At 40.3% G+C, this 15,215-nt stretch overlaps 1 protein-coding gene across 2 annotated transcripts in view; it reads right to left on the bottom strand.

Annotated features, from left to right (window-relative positions):
- LOC139368244 (phospholipase C, delta 3b) overlaps window positions 1-15,215 on the bottom strand; it is a 56,212-nt gene that overhangs the window by 38,843 nt on the left and 2,154 nt on the right. Inside the window, exon 1 of one of the 2 annotated variants that reach the window (XM_071106947.1) lies at window positions 14,694-15,100. The exons of the other annotated variant lie outside the window; for it this stretch is intronic. Within the exon in view, the coding sequence (XP_070963048.1) occupies window positions 14,694-14,775 (82 nt within the window). The 5' untranslated portion in view covers window positions 14,776-15,100. Of the gene's footprint in view, window positions 1-14,693; window positions 15,101-15,215 lie in introns of those variants that run through there. 2 annotated transcript variants of the gene reach the window in all.

Raw genomic sequence — 15,215 nt, 5'->3', positions numbered from 1 at the left:
AACGCCGCCCGAACAAGGAGAGGAACCGACTTCGGTGGAAGTCGGGACAGAAACAGCCCTGCCTTCACTAATTAGACCACAATTAGACCTGCCTTCACTAATTAGACCTGTTGTCTTTTCTTTGTGGGTTTTTGTCTTAGTCTAGTGCATCCTAGAGTTGAAGAACACCAACTACAGATACAAGGGCTTGTCTGAGCATCTCAAATACTACATTCAATACACAATTAGTGCAATGAGTTGACAAACAGATTATGTTTTTACTATTATAACATGCAGTAATGAGAATTCTATTGTCTCCGTCAGTTGCCTGGGCTTTTGCCTTAGATGGTAGAGCTCTGGTCTGTGGACCGCAGGATTGCATTCCGCTAAGGCACTTCTCTTTCTCTACATTTGTCGGCTAACTTGGTGACGAGGGTGGGATCCTTTCGAGACGCCTATGGGACCTAGGCAAGTTAATGACCCAAGAGAGAAGGGAGAATACAGAAGCATACGTTGATGACAGTTCACTCTGACGTTTTGTGCTAGATTTTGTACCCAAACCTAAAGTTTTGCATTTATGCCAAAAAGTTGATTTGTTTGCCATAGTTCTCTTACAGTATTGCTGAATGGTCTTGTTGCAAACAAGAAGGATGGTTTGGGATATCACAGGCTTCCTTCTTTCCTCTTTGTCATACAGGCCAGTAATGTGTAGTTAATGCAATGTTGCTGATCCATTCATAGTTTTTCTCTCAGGTCATGCAATGAACTACGTGGCTGTTTTAAACCACCTTTGGCCCCACAGTGATATCCCTGAGCAGTTTCCAGTCTCTCCCGCAGCTCAGTTAGGGAGGATGACCAGATTCTTACAGTGCCATGGTGATATTATACACCCTCCACAGCATAACATCATACTTGACCATAAACAAAGGGATATTCACTGTATTGGAATGATTTCAAAATGTATCCCTGACATGTTTCTAAAGCACTTTGGTGACTTTGAGGTTGAATCTTTGTTTGAAATTCACTAACCAGCTGAGGGACCTTACATATACAGAGGAAGTTTTTTTTTAATTATGAGAACTATTACTTTTGCACACAGATGGCCCCAATTCAACTAGGCTAATTGTGTGATTTTTCATGAAAATATTTGCTCCTGAATGTATTTAAATGTGCCAGAGCAAGGAGTATGACGACCTACTTCAATCAATACATCTTTGCGTTTTATTTTTTTATAAATGTTAGAACATTTATATAATTCTTCTTTCACTTTGAAAGAGCGTATTATGTTATTTAGACCAGTAGCGGAAAATTCTAATTTAATTTGTTGTTTCATTTCATCGTTGTTCATTTGAGTTGAATTTAAGGCTGCAGAATGTGAAAATTGTGCAGGGGTGTGAAGAATTTCACTAGACACCTACGACCAAATTAATTGGATTCTGCTCAATATTCCAATTCTGACCGAAGATCTGATGCTTGTCTGAATTGACTGATCCATAAGGAAATAAAGCAAACTGCATAAAAAGAGAAAATGATCTAAAACCTTCTCTCCGTACACATACAGTTCATGTTTTGGTTCAAAGTTCAGTCAGTCTGTGTAGCTTTTTAGAGTCACGACAGCTAGGTTAGGCTTAGCCTACATGTACTGTCTCTGAGTCATTCATCTAGACTAGTTTATGTTATGTAATGTGTCACAATGAACACAATGAACACAATGAGTCATCAACAGATCATATTGCATACACCATAATGCTGTACACAAATGTAGGATTTTTTCATGAATGCCTCAGGCTACTAAGATATATGCATCCTCTCCTTTTACAGCACACATACACACACACATGCTCACACACACTAACAGCCAACAGTCAAAATTCGTTTTTTTTGTTGGCAGAAATGCCTTCTCGAACATGTGAACTTTCAAGTGCCTTCATAACAAACTTTTATGCCATCTGTAAATACGAATAAAGTTGTTAAATTACGAGCCTAGTTGGTTTAGCCAATGAAAAAGTAAGGAACCTTCCCGCTAGCCATGATTGGCTGAGTTAATGTTTCAGATTGGTCTGCAGTGTAGCATCTTGTCAATAAAATGAGCTGCTCATTATGCATAGATAATCCTTACTACTTGTCAAAAGATGTAACAATTTTCAAAAGTTATAAGTCAGACAAACATCAGAACTGCAAATATGTTGCTACTGCTTTCAATAACATTGCTGCCCTGAATTTATCAGGTGCTATCGACAAAGGTCAGTGGGAAAAAGTTATGATGGACTACTTTCTTGAGGACGATCGTGCCATGCTGATTCTCTCTGACTCTGAAAATGAATTAGATGATGAGGAAATCCCTGATTTAGGTGAGAGAAAGAACATTTTTTTAGAAGACATTGTAGAGTCTTCTGACGACGGTGATGGGGATGAAACGGAAGAAGTTGACCGAGTTTTGAAATCAGTGGAACACAACGGGCCAAACAAGCTGTGCAAACTTTAATGAAAGGGGTTGCAGTCTGCTGTGAAGCATATATATACGGGTAAGAATCTAGACCACTAGAAAGTTGTTTTCATTGCAAGTTAAAGCTTGCTGTTAGCTAGCCAGCTGGAGTTCGATGGCTGGCTTGCTAGCTATCGTTAACATTGAACCTAACTTATTTGGTTAACTTTAGCTATGACAAAAGTTTGTATTGCTAGCGACGTTACTCTATGGATTGGGATTATAGTCATTTTTTAGCTAGCTAACGTTAACGTGACATGTCTAAACAAAAGACCCCAAGTTAAAGCTTGCTGTTAGCTAACTAACGTTAGCTGAGGTTAGATGGCTGGCTTGCTAGCGAACATTAATTTACGTGTATGAATTGTGTGTAACGTTAGTGATGTTTTCTCAGAATGCCATTTCCCATTGCTAGTTATAGCCTAATGTTAGCTAGCTAACATTGAACCTATTTGGTTAACTTTAGGTAGCTATGACAATCGGTTTGTATTGCTAGTTAAAGCTTGCTGTTAGCTAGCCAGCAGATGTTGGATGGGGGTATCGGTACATTACTTTACTATTTATATTTTTGGCAACTAAATTCCAATTGGAATTTTGTCTTATTGTAAGCTACTTTTAGTCTGAATCTTTACTACACTACTCACTGTTTAGCACATGACCTCATGTGAATCCTTAAAGAGATGGGTGGAGCTAGCTTAAGAGGGTGTGAACAATGCTGAATGGGTGTAGACAAAGGAGAGCTCTCCAGTAGCTACCAAAACATTCAAAGGCCCTTTTCTCAAAAGTGAGTTTACAAGTGTATCAACTTTCAAAGCATAATTACTTTCCTATTGTTCCTCAAAAATGACATACCATTTTGTAGCTCTGAGTCTCTACATTTATCTAATGTATAAAAAAATAACAATTTCAAATTTTGCTACGCAAGACTGAATCCAGGTGGTGAGTCACATTTCAAAACAATCTATTTTGTCCACTATCTTATTGATGGAATGTATCTGCACTGTGTACATACCTAGCCCCCCTTACAAAAAAACATACCTAGCTCACCTGTATACAGTGCATTCGGGAAGTATTCAGACCCCTTCACTTTTTTCCACATTTTGTTACGTTACAGCCTTATTCTAAAATAGATTACATTTTCCCTCATCAATCTACAAACAATAACCCATAATGACAAATCAAAAACTGTTTTTTAGAAACATTTTGCATATGTATTTTTTTATTTAAAAAATGAAATAGGACGTTTAAATAAGTATTTAGAAGCTCTACTCAGTACTTTGTTGAAGCACCATGGGCAGTGATTACTGCCTTGAGTCTTCTTGGGTATTATTGGGTACAAGCTTGGCACACCAGAATTTGGGGAGTTTCTCCCATTCTTCAATGTAGATCCTCTCAAGTTCTGTCAGGTTGGATGGGGAGCGTAGCGGCACAGCTATTTTCAGGTCTCTCCAGAGATGTTAGTTCGGGTTCATGTCCGGACTCAAGGACATTCAGAGACTTGTCCCAAAGCCACTCCTGCATTGTCCTTGCTGTGTGCTTAGGGTCGTTGTCTTGTTGGAATGTGAACCTTTGACTCAGTCTGAGGTCCCGAGCGCTCTGGAGCAGGTTTTCATCAAGGATCTCTCTGTACTTTGCTCTGTTCATCTTTCCCTCTATCCTGACTAGACTCCCAGTCCCTGCCACAGCATGATGCTGCCACCACCAGGCTTCACCATAGGAATGGCATTGGCCAGGTGATGAGCGGTGCCTGGTTTCCTCCAGACGTGACGCTTGGCATTCAGGCCAAAGAGTTCAATCTTGGTTTCATCAGACCACAGAATCTTGTTTCTCATGGTCTGAGTTCTTTAGGTGCAAACTCCAAGCGGGCTGTCATGTGCCTTTTACTGAAGAGTGGCTTCTCTCTGGCCACTCTACCATAAAGGCCTGATTGGTGGAGTGCTGCAGAGATGTTTGTCCTTCTGGAAGGTTCTCCCATCTCCACAAAGGAACTCTGGGGCTCTGTCAGACTGACCATCGGGTTCTTGGTCACCTCCCTGACTGAGGCCCTTCTCAGTTTGACTGGGCGGCAAGATCTAGGAAGAGTCTTGGTGGTTCCAAACTTCTTCCATTTAAGAATGATGGAGGCCACTGTGTTCTTGGGGACCTTCAATGCTGCAGAAATGTTTTAGTACCCTTCTTTCCCAGATCTGGGCCTTGACACAATCCTGTCTCGGAGCTCTAAGGACAAGTCCTTCGACCTCATAGCTTGGTTTTTGCTCTGACATGCACTGTAAACTGTCGGACCTTCTATAGACAGGTGTGTGCATTCCAAATAATGTCCAATCAATTGAATTTACCACAGGTGGACTCCAAGTTGTCGAAACAGCTCAAGGATGATCAATGGTAACAGGAGGCACCTAAACACAATTTCGAGTCTCATAGCAAAGGGTCTGAATACTTACGTAAATAAAGTATGTCTGTTTTTTTTATTTTTAATAAATTTGCAAAAGTTCTAAAAACCTGTTTTCACTTTGTCATTATGGGGTATTGTCTGTAAATTGACGAGGGAAAACATTTATTTGATCGATTTTAGAATAAGGCTGTAACGTAACAAGGGGTCTGAATACATTCGGAATGCACTGTAGGTATGTTTTATGCTACTATCAGAGGACAAGTCTGGAATGAGGAATGTTGTACATGGGTCATTTCACCAATTTGGTGGCTTTTGAGAAGAGTAACTTTGTAAATAAAACAACTTTTGATTTCACCTAATTTTAACATTCTGTCATAAAGAGCACATGTTCAACTTCATAAAAAACATGTTTTCCAATCTCAAGAGGTTAAATTAAAAAATTACTATTGTAAGTGCCTATTAACTTCTTGCTCCTACTTGAGACGCAGATGTCTCAAGTAGACACCTGGAAATGCAAATGCGCTACGCTAAATGCTAAATGTACTCGTTAAAACTCAAACGTTCATCAAAATGCACATGCAGGGTATTGAAATAAAGCTACACTCGTTGTGAACCTAGCCAACAAGTCAGATTTTTAAAATGCTTTTCGGCGAAAGCATGAGAAGCTATTATCTGATAGCATGCAACACCTCAAAATGCCTGAATGCGACGTAAACAAAGATTTAGCTTATCCGGCGCTACACAAAACGCAGAAATAAAATATAAAACATTCATTACCTTTGACGAGCTTCTTTCTTGGCACTCCTATATGCCCCATAAACATCACTATTGGGTCTTTTTTTTTTTAAATCGGTCCATATATACCCAAAATAGCTTTCTATGGAAGCTGTGTCATTCAGAAAAAAACATCGTTTTTAAACGCTGCGTCATTTTTTAAAATTAAAAAAGTTGACGATAAACTTTCACAAAACACTTCGAAATACTTTTGTAATCCAACTTTAGGTATTAGTAAACGTTTATAATCTATTAAAATGATTACAGGGCGATGTGTATTCAATAGCTCCTTGTCTTCAAATCAATGGCTGCCAATGTGCACATTCAAAACATCCTGGTGGAGACCGGAAGAAATTGAATCCAGTTAGTTGGATTTACCAAGAAAAAAGTCCCTGGAAAATGACGACAATGGCGACATTGTGTGGAATCTGTAGGAATTGCATGCAGATCCATAATTAATTTTGTGCCCTTTTAACAACCCATGAAAGTGACGCATGGAAATTATTTTTAGCTTTCAGAGAGCAGTTTTTCTTGCGTTTTTCGATGAAACACACGATCTGTTATAGTCACAGCCGTGATTTAACCAGTTTTAGAAACTTCAGAGTGTTTTCTATCCACACATACTAATCATATGCATATACTATATTCCTGGCATGAGTAGCAGGACGCTGAAAAGTTGCGCGATTTTTAACAGAATGTTCGAAAAAGGAAGGGGTAGACTTAACAGGTATTAAGTGCCAAATAGGGTAACGCGGTTGACCGTAACAGGGTTGACCCTAACAGGGTTGACGACTTCTTAAATCAGTCATCAATTCCCTGGTGACAGGGGGAATGGAAGCTTGTGGTGTGCAGAAGGGAGTCGCAATTGAATGCAAGCTTCACAAAAAAATGAAATTGTTAAAAAAAAATGTGACTGTCTTTTTATGGGTAACAGGGTTGACATGTTATGCTAGACACGCTCAGTTTTCCACCATCAAAACACCAGAAAAGACTCATACTCCGACCCTCTCGTGCTCCAATTTGCGTGCTGGGAGCACGGTAGCATGCATTTTGAGAAACAGACATCCGTCTTTGCAATGTCCACTGCTCCTGCTACAGAGTCATCACAGGCTATCCCACATGGCCAGAATCAACAGCTAAAACAGGAGTGCACTGTACATACTAGACCAGGGCTTGGTCCATAGACTAACAAAGCAGTCTTGGTACTCCTTCACCACACACAACACCCAAACAGACTGGCTTCCTTCCACGCTATGGAGGAGTAAGCAAGGCAATGAGAATTCCATTGAAGCAAATTCTACTGGGGTGTTAAGATGTCATTTTTTATATGGTCTACAACATTCTCACAGAAATAGTGAAATTAGATCATTTTCACCGTTGACTGACAAACTGTAGATTAGGCCTATTTCTGGCATGTACTCAAAGCATGCGCGGACCAACTGGCAAGTGTCTTCACTGACATTTTCAACCTCTCCCTGAGTCTGTAATACCTACACTACCGTTCAAACGTTTGGGGTCATTTAGAAACATCCTTGTTTTTGAAAGAAAAGCACATTTTTTTGTCCATTAAAATAACATCAAAGTGATCAGAAATACAGTGTAGACATTGTTAATGTTGTAAATGACTATTGTAGCTGGAAACTGAAGATTTTTAAAAATGTTTTACGGAATACCTACCTAGGTGTACAGAGGCCCATTATCAGCAACCATCACTCCTGTGTTCCAATGGCACGTTGTGTTAGCTAACCCAAGTTCATCATTTTAAAAGGCTAATTGATCATTAGAAAACCCTTTTGCAATTCTGTTAGTACAGCTGAAAACTGTTGTTCTGATTAAAGAAGCAATACAACTGGCCTTCTTTAGACTAGTTGAGTATCTGGAGCATCAGCATTTGTGGGTTCGATTACAGGCTCAAAATGGCCAGAAACAAAGCACTTTCTTCTGAAACTCATCAGTCTATTGCACTGAAGGCTATTCCATGCGAGAAATTGTCAAGAAACTGAAGATCTCATACAACGCTACTCCCTTCACAGAACAGCGCAAACTGGCTCTAACCAGAATAGAAAGAGGAGTGGGAGGCCCGGTGCACAACTGAGCAAGAGGACAAGTACATTAAACTGTCTAGTTTGAGAAACTGACTCCTCACAAGTCCTCAACTGGCAGCTTCATTAAATAGTACCCGCAAAACACCAGTTTCAACGTCAACAGTGAAGAGGCGACTCCGGGGTGCTGGCCTTCTAGGCAGAGTTCCTCTGTCCAGTGGCTGTGTTCTTTTGCCCATCGTAATCTTTAAAAAAAAAAATACTCTGTCTAGAAAGCCAGTATCCCGGAAGTCGCCTCTTCATTGTTGACGTTGAGACTGGTTAAATCGACTACAATCAGTGTAGATGAAGGGGAGGAGACAGGTTAAAAAATGATTTTAAGCCTTGAGACAATTGAGACATAGATTTGTGTGACATGCTGAATGGGCAAGACAAAAGATGTAAGTACCTTTGAACGGGGTATGGTAGTAGGTTCCAAGTGCACCAGTTTGTGTCAAGAACTGCAACACTGCTGGGTTTTCCACGCCTAACAGTTTCCCGTGTGTTTCGAGAATGGTCCACCACCCAAAGGACATCCAGCCAACTTGACACAACTGTGGAAAGCATTGGAGTCAACATGGGCCAGCATCCCTGTGGAACGCTTTCAACACCTTGTAGTCCAAGCCCCGACGAATTAAGGCTGTTCTGAGGGCAAATGTTCTTAATGTTTTTTACACTCAGTGCATATGCACATGCCCACCCATGCTCACTGACATGAAACCTTGCCATTCTTACAATCGTTAGCTTACAATTATACTTATACCACCAGGATATTTATAATATAGTGTGCAATATAGAAATTGCATACATGAGCAAAATTGCATTTGAATGAATCTATGATTGCTGAGAAGAAGATCAACATAGCTACTGCATGCGACCTCAGGATAATTAGACAGACAGACAAGACTGTATGTTGCCGTCGCTCCGTGTCTCTCCCACGGAACAATTCTAAGCACCTTAAACCCTGCTTAACCATTTAAAAAAAGACACACACACGATCATGCATGCAGACGCACAGACAGACAGACAGACAGACAGACAGACAGACAGACAGACAGATAGACACACACACACACACACACACGGGTAAGAATTACACCCTTTCAGCAATGATACAACTGTAAGACTCACGGCGGTAAATTTCTCGATGTACAGTTGTACCACCATGACCTTGGGTCAGTGTGAACTAGTAAAGCTACAGTTTCCTTAGCCAGAGATAGATGTGTTCTGACTTCCTCTGTACAGCAGAAGCTCTCTCCCTGAAAAGCATCATGCAGTGTTCCCCTCTCTATGTCCTAAACGTCCCGCTGGTTCCTACTTGTTCCCAGTCTCTTATTAGTGCATGTCCTCTGGTGGGCAGGGAAGGGAGGAGATTATCATTTCAAATGGGGTCAGCTTTGAAAACTTGTGGGGGCCCCCCCACGCGCACACACGCGCACACACACACATGCATATGCACACGCAGACACAAGCTTGAATGAATGAATGAACACTCACACGTACATACAGCACACGGACACATGCACACAGGCACACACACATACACACACCAGACACACATCAAATAGCGTAAACCCCCTTTCACTCAAGCCCCTACGGGGCCCTGTATGAGTCCAATACTTCACCAGAATAGTGAAAGGACAAATCCAATGCTATATCAGCCTTTCTGTAATTAATTGACTGCCTGGATTATGGATTATGGATTATGCCAGGCAGTCAATTAATTACAGAAAGGCTGATATAGCATTGGACAATCCACCTGCTTTGACATGATGACAATCCACCTGCTTTGACATGATATTTCACATAGTCAAATAAAATAATTTGATGAAGTCAAACCAAATCCTACTGGTGGCGACCTTGAAAGGAACCAGAATGTAGACAGGGAGAGACAGGCATATCGTAGCAGTAGTAGTTATCTGGGGTAGGCAGAATGGTGGAAGTTATACCTTCAAAAAAGGCTGATGTAGCCCTGGAGCCATGTGCAATACCCTACGTTGGTAAGTACCTTTACTGCCAATGGTAAGCACCCACACAAACAGGGTTGTGTTCATCCAGGCTGCATCACATCTGGCCGTGATTGGGAGTCCCATAGGGTGGCGCACAATTGGCCCAGCGTTGTCTGGGTTTGGCCCGGGGTAGGCCGTCATTGTAAAAAAGAGTTTGTTCATTAACTGACTTGCCTAGTTAAATAAAGATTCAATTTAAATTCATTAGGCACCAAATGTCAGAAAACAGACTGAAACAGGGAGAGGGACTCCCTAGAGTTGTCCAATAAGAAACGCTCATCTTTCAAATCAGCAAAGCAATTTAAAACATTTTTAATTGTGTGTCCTAATGAACATGACCCAGGGCTCAACAAGATTGTGGACACTGAACAGCATAGTAGTACAGCATCTGCTTCAATTTATTTATTGTTAACTTGCCAAATCAGCAACATTGTTGAATGACATTTTTTCCACTTTAGCAGACACTCTTATCCAGAGTAATTTACAGGAGCAATTAGTGTTAAGTGCCTTGCTCAAGGGCACATCGACTGATTTTTCACCTAGTCGGCTCGGGGATTCAAACCATCGACCTTTCGATTACTGGCCCAACGCTCTTGACTGCTAGGCTACCTGCCGCCCAGGCTTATACATTAGGAAGGAACTGAATAGATTTCTGTTAGAAATGACCACGGAAAAGTAACTTGGCTAATTTGGGGGATAGTTCCACCACCTACAAATTTAATCTAAATGTAACCCTTGCCCACAACCACCATTGTTTGACAATGGTGGGCTAGTTGGCACTGCCTTTACAGGGCACAGGAAGATAATTTCCATTCATGCCCATCTGAACCAAGGCACCCAGGGTGTGGTTTTGGGCACCTATAGGGTGGGGTTGACCATGGCAGACAGACCTCCCACTCTGTTCCTGGCTACCCAGGGAATACAGTAGTACCATAGCTATAGAGTTGCGTTAGGAAAACTGCCGGAGGACCAACCATTATAAATAGCCTGTATCCCACATAATGCCGACGCCACAAATGTTAACCTACTTGCAAATCTGCCACATGAACTGCATGATTCTTTTCTGACATGAAGTATGGGGTTGAAAACTGAGAGATCCCTGAAAGCAATGTTAAGTCATTACAAGTACAAGTGCAGATGTTTACAATTTGCCTAATGATTTCAAGATAACGTCGGTTATTTACTTTAATACAAATGTGACAATTTTGTGAAAGGATGCACCCACAAGCAGGGGCGTCATGAACACCTTTATTTTAGAGGGGGAACGAAGTACGTGAGGATGGATGGGGGTGGTTTAAGAATTTTTTCCAACACCTGAAACAGCTTTTTCCTGCTGCCTAGAGCCATAATCATTATGCCTAATTCTATGTAAAAAATAAAAAAAAGTATATTATTCTGTATAGGTTATCTAAGCATACCTCTTGAGCGGCAGAACTTTCGGTTACTAGTCCAATGCTCTAGCCACTAGGTTACCCTTAGCTAATGCTAAGCTATTTGCTGGCTATGTGTGGTGCCATATTTGTTGACATTATACAATGCATTCTGGTTGTCATGTAAGCGTCTGTCAAACCAAGGACGTTATAACAAGAGATAGTTTACTCGACTGACTTATGGTGCTTTCAGGACAACTGGGAACTCTGAAAAAGACTAGGTCAAACTATGACGTCAGTGATCTAAAGGTAGGAAAGTCAGAGCTCTAGAAAGAGGTCTGAGTTCCCGAGTTGGAATTCCGAGCTGGATGACAAAAAAAAATAAAAAATCCCATCCGGAGCTTGTTTTTTTCCCCGAGTTCCCAGTTGTCTTGAACGCACTGAAGTCGGAGATTTCCAAGTTCCCAGTTGTTTTGAACACGGCATCAGATTGTAACGTTGGTACCTGGAGCGGCAGGTTGGGCCAGTAACCGAAAGGTTGCTGGATCGAATCCCCGAGCTGACAAGGTGAAAATCTGTCATTCTGCCCCTGAGCAAGGCAGTTAAACCACTGTTCCCGGGCGCCGTGGATGTCGATTAAGGCAGCCCCCCGCACCTCTCAGATTCAGAGGGGTTGGGTTAAATGCGGAAGACACATTTCAGTTGAAGGCATTCAGTTGTACAACTGACTAGGTATCCCCCTTTCCCTACCTTTCCCTTTCCCTTTTATTTTTATTTAGCGTATAAACTTCTCCTGTGTTTGCCCACCATTTATTGATAAATCCCCCATCATAGTAATATTTCCTGCATCATATCCCCCCACGATACCTTTCCCCATTTCTACAACCCTTGGAATTAAAACCCCCCAATAATGAAATTAACCCCCCTAAAATAGTTTTATCCCTGTTTAGCTTTCACGCTACAGTTAGGCTAGGCAGTAGGCTTGTATTTGGTGTGATGATCTGTGAGTTAATTTTATTTGCTTTGTGAAAAAAGGTAAATGACTTGTATACATTGTAACAAGTACATCGAAGATTTGTAATATGCTGAAAAGTGGCTAAACTAAGTTCATATTTTTCAGGCAATGGGCGCAGCCATCTTTGGCTTTGTTTATTTGCATCTCATAATGAATGGAATTCTGGGACAAGAGAGTTATCACCAAGTCAAACATAAACTTGGCTGCCATCATGAAGAATTTAGCTGCTGTTAGCTTAGCTGACACACATCTCTTTTCTAAACAATATTATATTTCTCCCTTTCTCCAGAGATGTGGTTCATTGTAACAGCTAACTTATGTTAAGTTTTTTTGTCAGTGCAACCTGTTCTTTAGGCTGGTTTATGGATTGAGTTTAGCTGTGGATGTGTTCCGTGTGATGATTGGATGATGAAGTTCGCATTTATCTTTTACAAAAAAAGATGAGATTGAGGAATAAAGTTGTGAAGACCTTTATTTCCCATCAGTGTGAAACATTGTTTAGATGTTTTTCAGACAACAATGCTGTTTGTTGCATCATACTTTCTGTTGCTATTGCTCCAATCACATATTTGTGATCATACGCTGTAGAGAACACTCAACAATGATCACAAATACTTGATTGTACGCATTAAAGGGTTAACTAAAAAAGGATATTATGTTGTGATCGTGCAATAGCCCTCTTTGGCTTTAAATATAATGTAGTAATGAGTATAAAGCTTGTATGGATTTCAACCCCAACAACACATGTTCATGTCATCATTACCAAACAACTGCATAACAGTTCAAAAAAAGACTGACTACCACCACCGAGTTCTGTATGCTAGCTATGCTAACCAGCTTCTACAAACAGTTAGCATTAGCAGTCTCTTCCAACCCTGAAAAGAGACAACTTCTACATATATTGCAACAAAAACAGCCAAATATATCCAAATAGGACTTAATTAAACATATTGTGGGCCTGTTAAATTACATAAATCATAACGGATTTGACAAATATCCACTTTGTTAGATAAGATTTGTTGAATGTGCGCCAATCTGGTCAATGCAACGTCTGTTTTCCACTGATTCCTTTTGGTCAGGGAGACATTGGAATGGCAGGTGAGGCCTAATCCTGATTTTACTTAAGCAGGGAAATAGAAGTAAGGCATGTGTTATACCAGCAATTATGTAATATAATTATTGTCAACCTAAAATATGGTCATATAATTATAAATACAGTTTATATCAGTTTTATACCAATTTCCTGTATAAACAGCCTCTAAAATATAGGTAAACAGAATGTCTTAAATTGTGTTTTCTTTTAAAGCAGTGTGCTATTATATGATACAATATTAGTACTGGTTGCATTTAGAACTTGTCTAAGTCCTATCAACTTATTTCAGCCAGTGTATGGCGGAGGATTGACTGCATTGTTTGAATGGATTGTTGGCATACAGTTAATTTGACAAATTAATGATTTAATCATTCCTCTAAAACTGTCTGGCTAGCTAACAAACATACAGTGCAGATACATTCTTCAAATTCATAATTTTACAGTTGACCAACTTCCGTACCAAAATGGCTGCCCTTCATCCCATCATAATTAGGTGCATGTCCATTCTAGTATTCTAATTCCTAATTCTATTGTCACAACCATAAACTGTCAACTCTATCTGGCTGACAGATTAAGACAGAAAATGAATTTTTGCGCAAATATGTTACATTTAATTAGGTTTTACAATCATAAAGCAACTGAGGAGAAAACAAAATTGCTACTGTGTATAACAATTGAATGAAGATGTTAGTTTTTTTTCAACTCCGTAAAACATTAACTCCATCCGATTTGTGTCTAAAGTCAACTCTGTCAGAGTGCTGAACGTTCTATTTGAATGGTTATGTTTTTATTGGGGATCTTCAAAACAATAATTTTGCATATTTGAAATATATTTCTGTTTTGAGTAACACCCTTATTTACACAATTTAAAATACATAACGTCTTTCAAGAACCCCTGAATTATAGCCCAAATATGTAAATTACGCGTGTGGACCACAAGAGGTCAATTACCATGTAATAAATGCCGATAACGTTCTAATCATAAATGTTCCACTGATCAATTATTATTGGTTTGATTACTGATTTTTCCTCATTTTCGGGTGCGTTGAGAATACATAACCTACTGGAAGCCCATCAATGTAACGTTAATCTCAGAACAGTGTATATTGCAGATCCATTTTTTTAATCAACGTCTTCTGCCTTCTGTAATTTCAGGAATATAATATGACCTGTTCTGTAGCCTACTGTATTGTTATTTGTGAAATAGTATGCACGAATTGTGGACACCGTAGAAATGTGTGTGCCAGTTATTAATGGTTAGCCAGCTAAAGAAATTATTGAACTAACGTTACAACACAACCCCAAAAAACGCGTGGCTCCAAGCATGTATGGGAGGCAGGGATGGGATAGAGATAACGGTAGCAAGCTATGTTGTTTGTGAGCATACAGACATAACGGTCCTGCCAGCCTACTACATGAAAAGACCTGGGCTATGAACCGGTTTACCAGACATGTCTTTCACATTGAGATAGGCAACGTTAATTCGCCAAATGCTTACCTAAATTTTTAAGAGGGTCGATAGTCTTTGATTCGGACGTCCCGGCTCCATTCTTCACGGGCTTCTTGCCGTTGCCTAGCATGATCAAAGACGCTGCCGCTTTGAGCTCTCCCTCTTTCTGGTTATCCCTAGCAAGCTAACGTTAGTTAGTTAGCTAGCTATATACGCCTATTGTTTAACGAGTTCAGCTTTTCAAGGCCGCCGAAAGACTATAGACAGTTTACTGTTTTTTATTTTAGACTGCATCAAGTTCTTGCTAGAACATGTCGGCTAGTTCGTAACTGAGCTAGCTAGCTTTCTCCAAGACTGCAGCGCCTCATGATTTTATTCCTTTGGAGCAAAAGCGAGACTGAACAGCCAGCCCATCTTTGATTATGTCATGCCACGGATTGGAGGCAAACTGGGGTGTAATCATTAGTCTAAACCGTTGCAACGTCTTGCAACGCCAAACGAGGGTTTATATTGGAAACATTCAGGTATGTCCCTCCCCGTTTCGTTCCGTTTGCTTCCGTTTAAGAAACG

This window comes from Oncorhynchus clarkii, chromosome 16 (assembly GCF_045791955.1).
Source record: "Oncorhynchus clarkii lewisi isolate Uvic-CL-2024 chromosome 16, UVic_Ocla_1.0, whole genome shotgun sequence".
In the NCBI taxonomy this organism is placed as follows: domain Eukaryota; kingdom Metazoa; phylum Chordata; class Actinopteri; order Salmoniformes; family Salmonidae; genus Oncorhynchus; species Oncorhynchus clarkii.
This window is presented reverse-complemented; position numbering and strand designations above follow the sequence as displayed.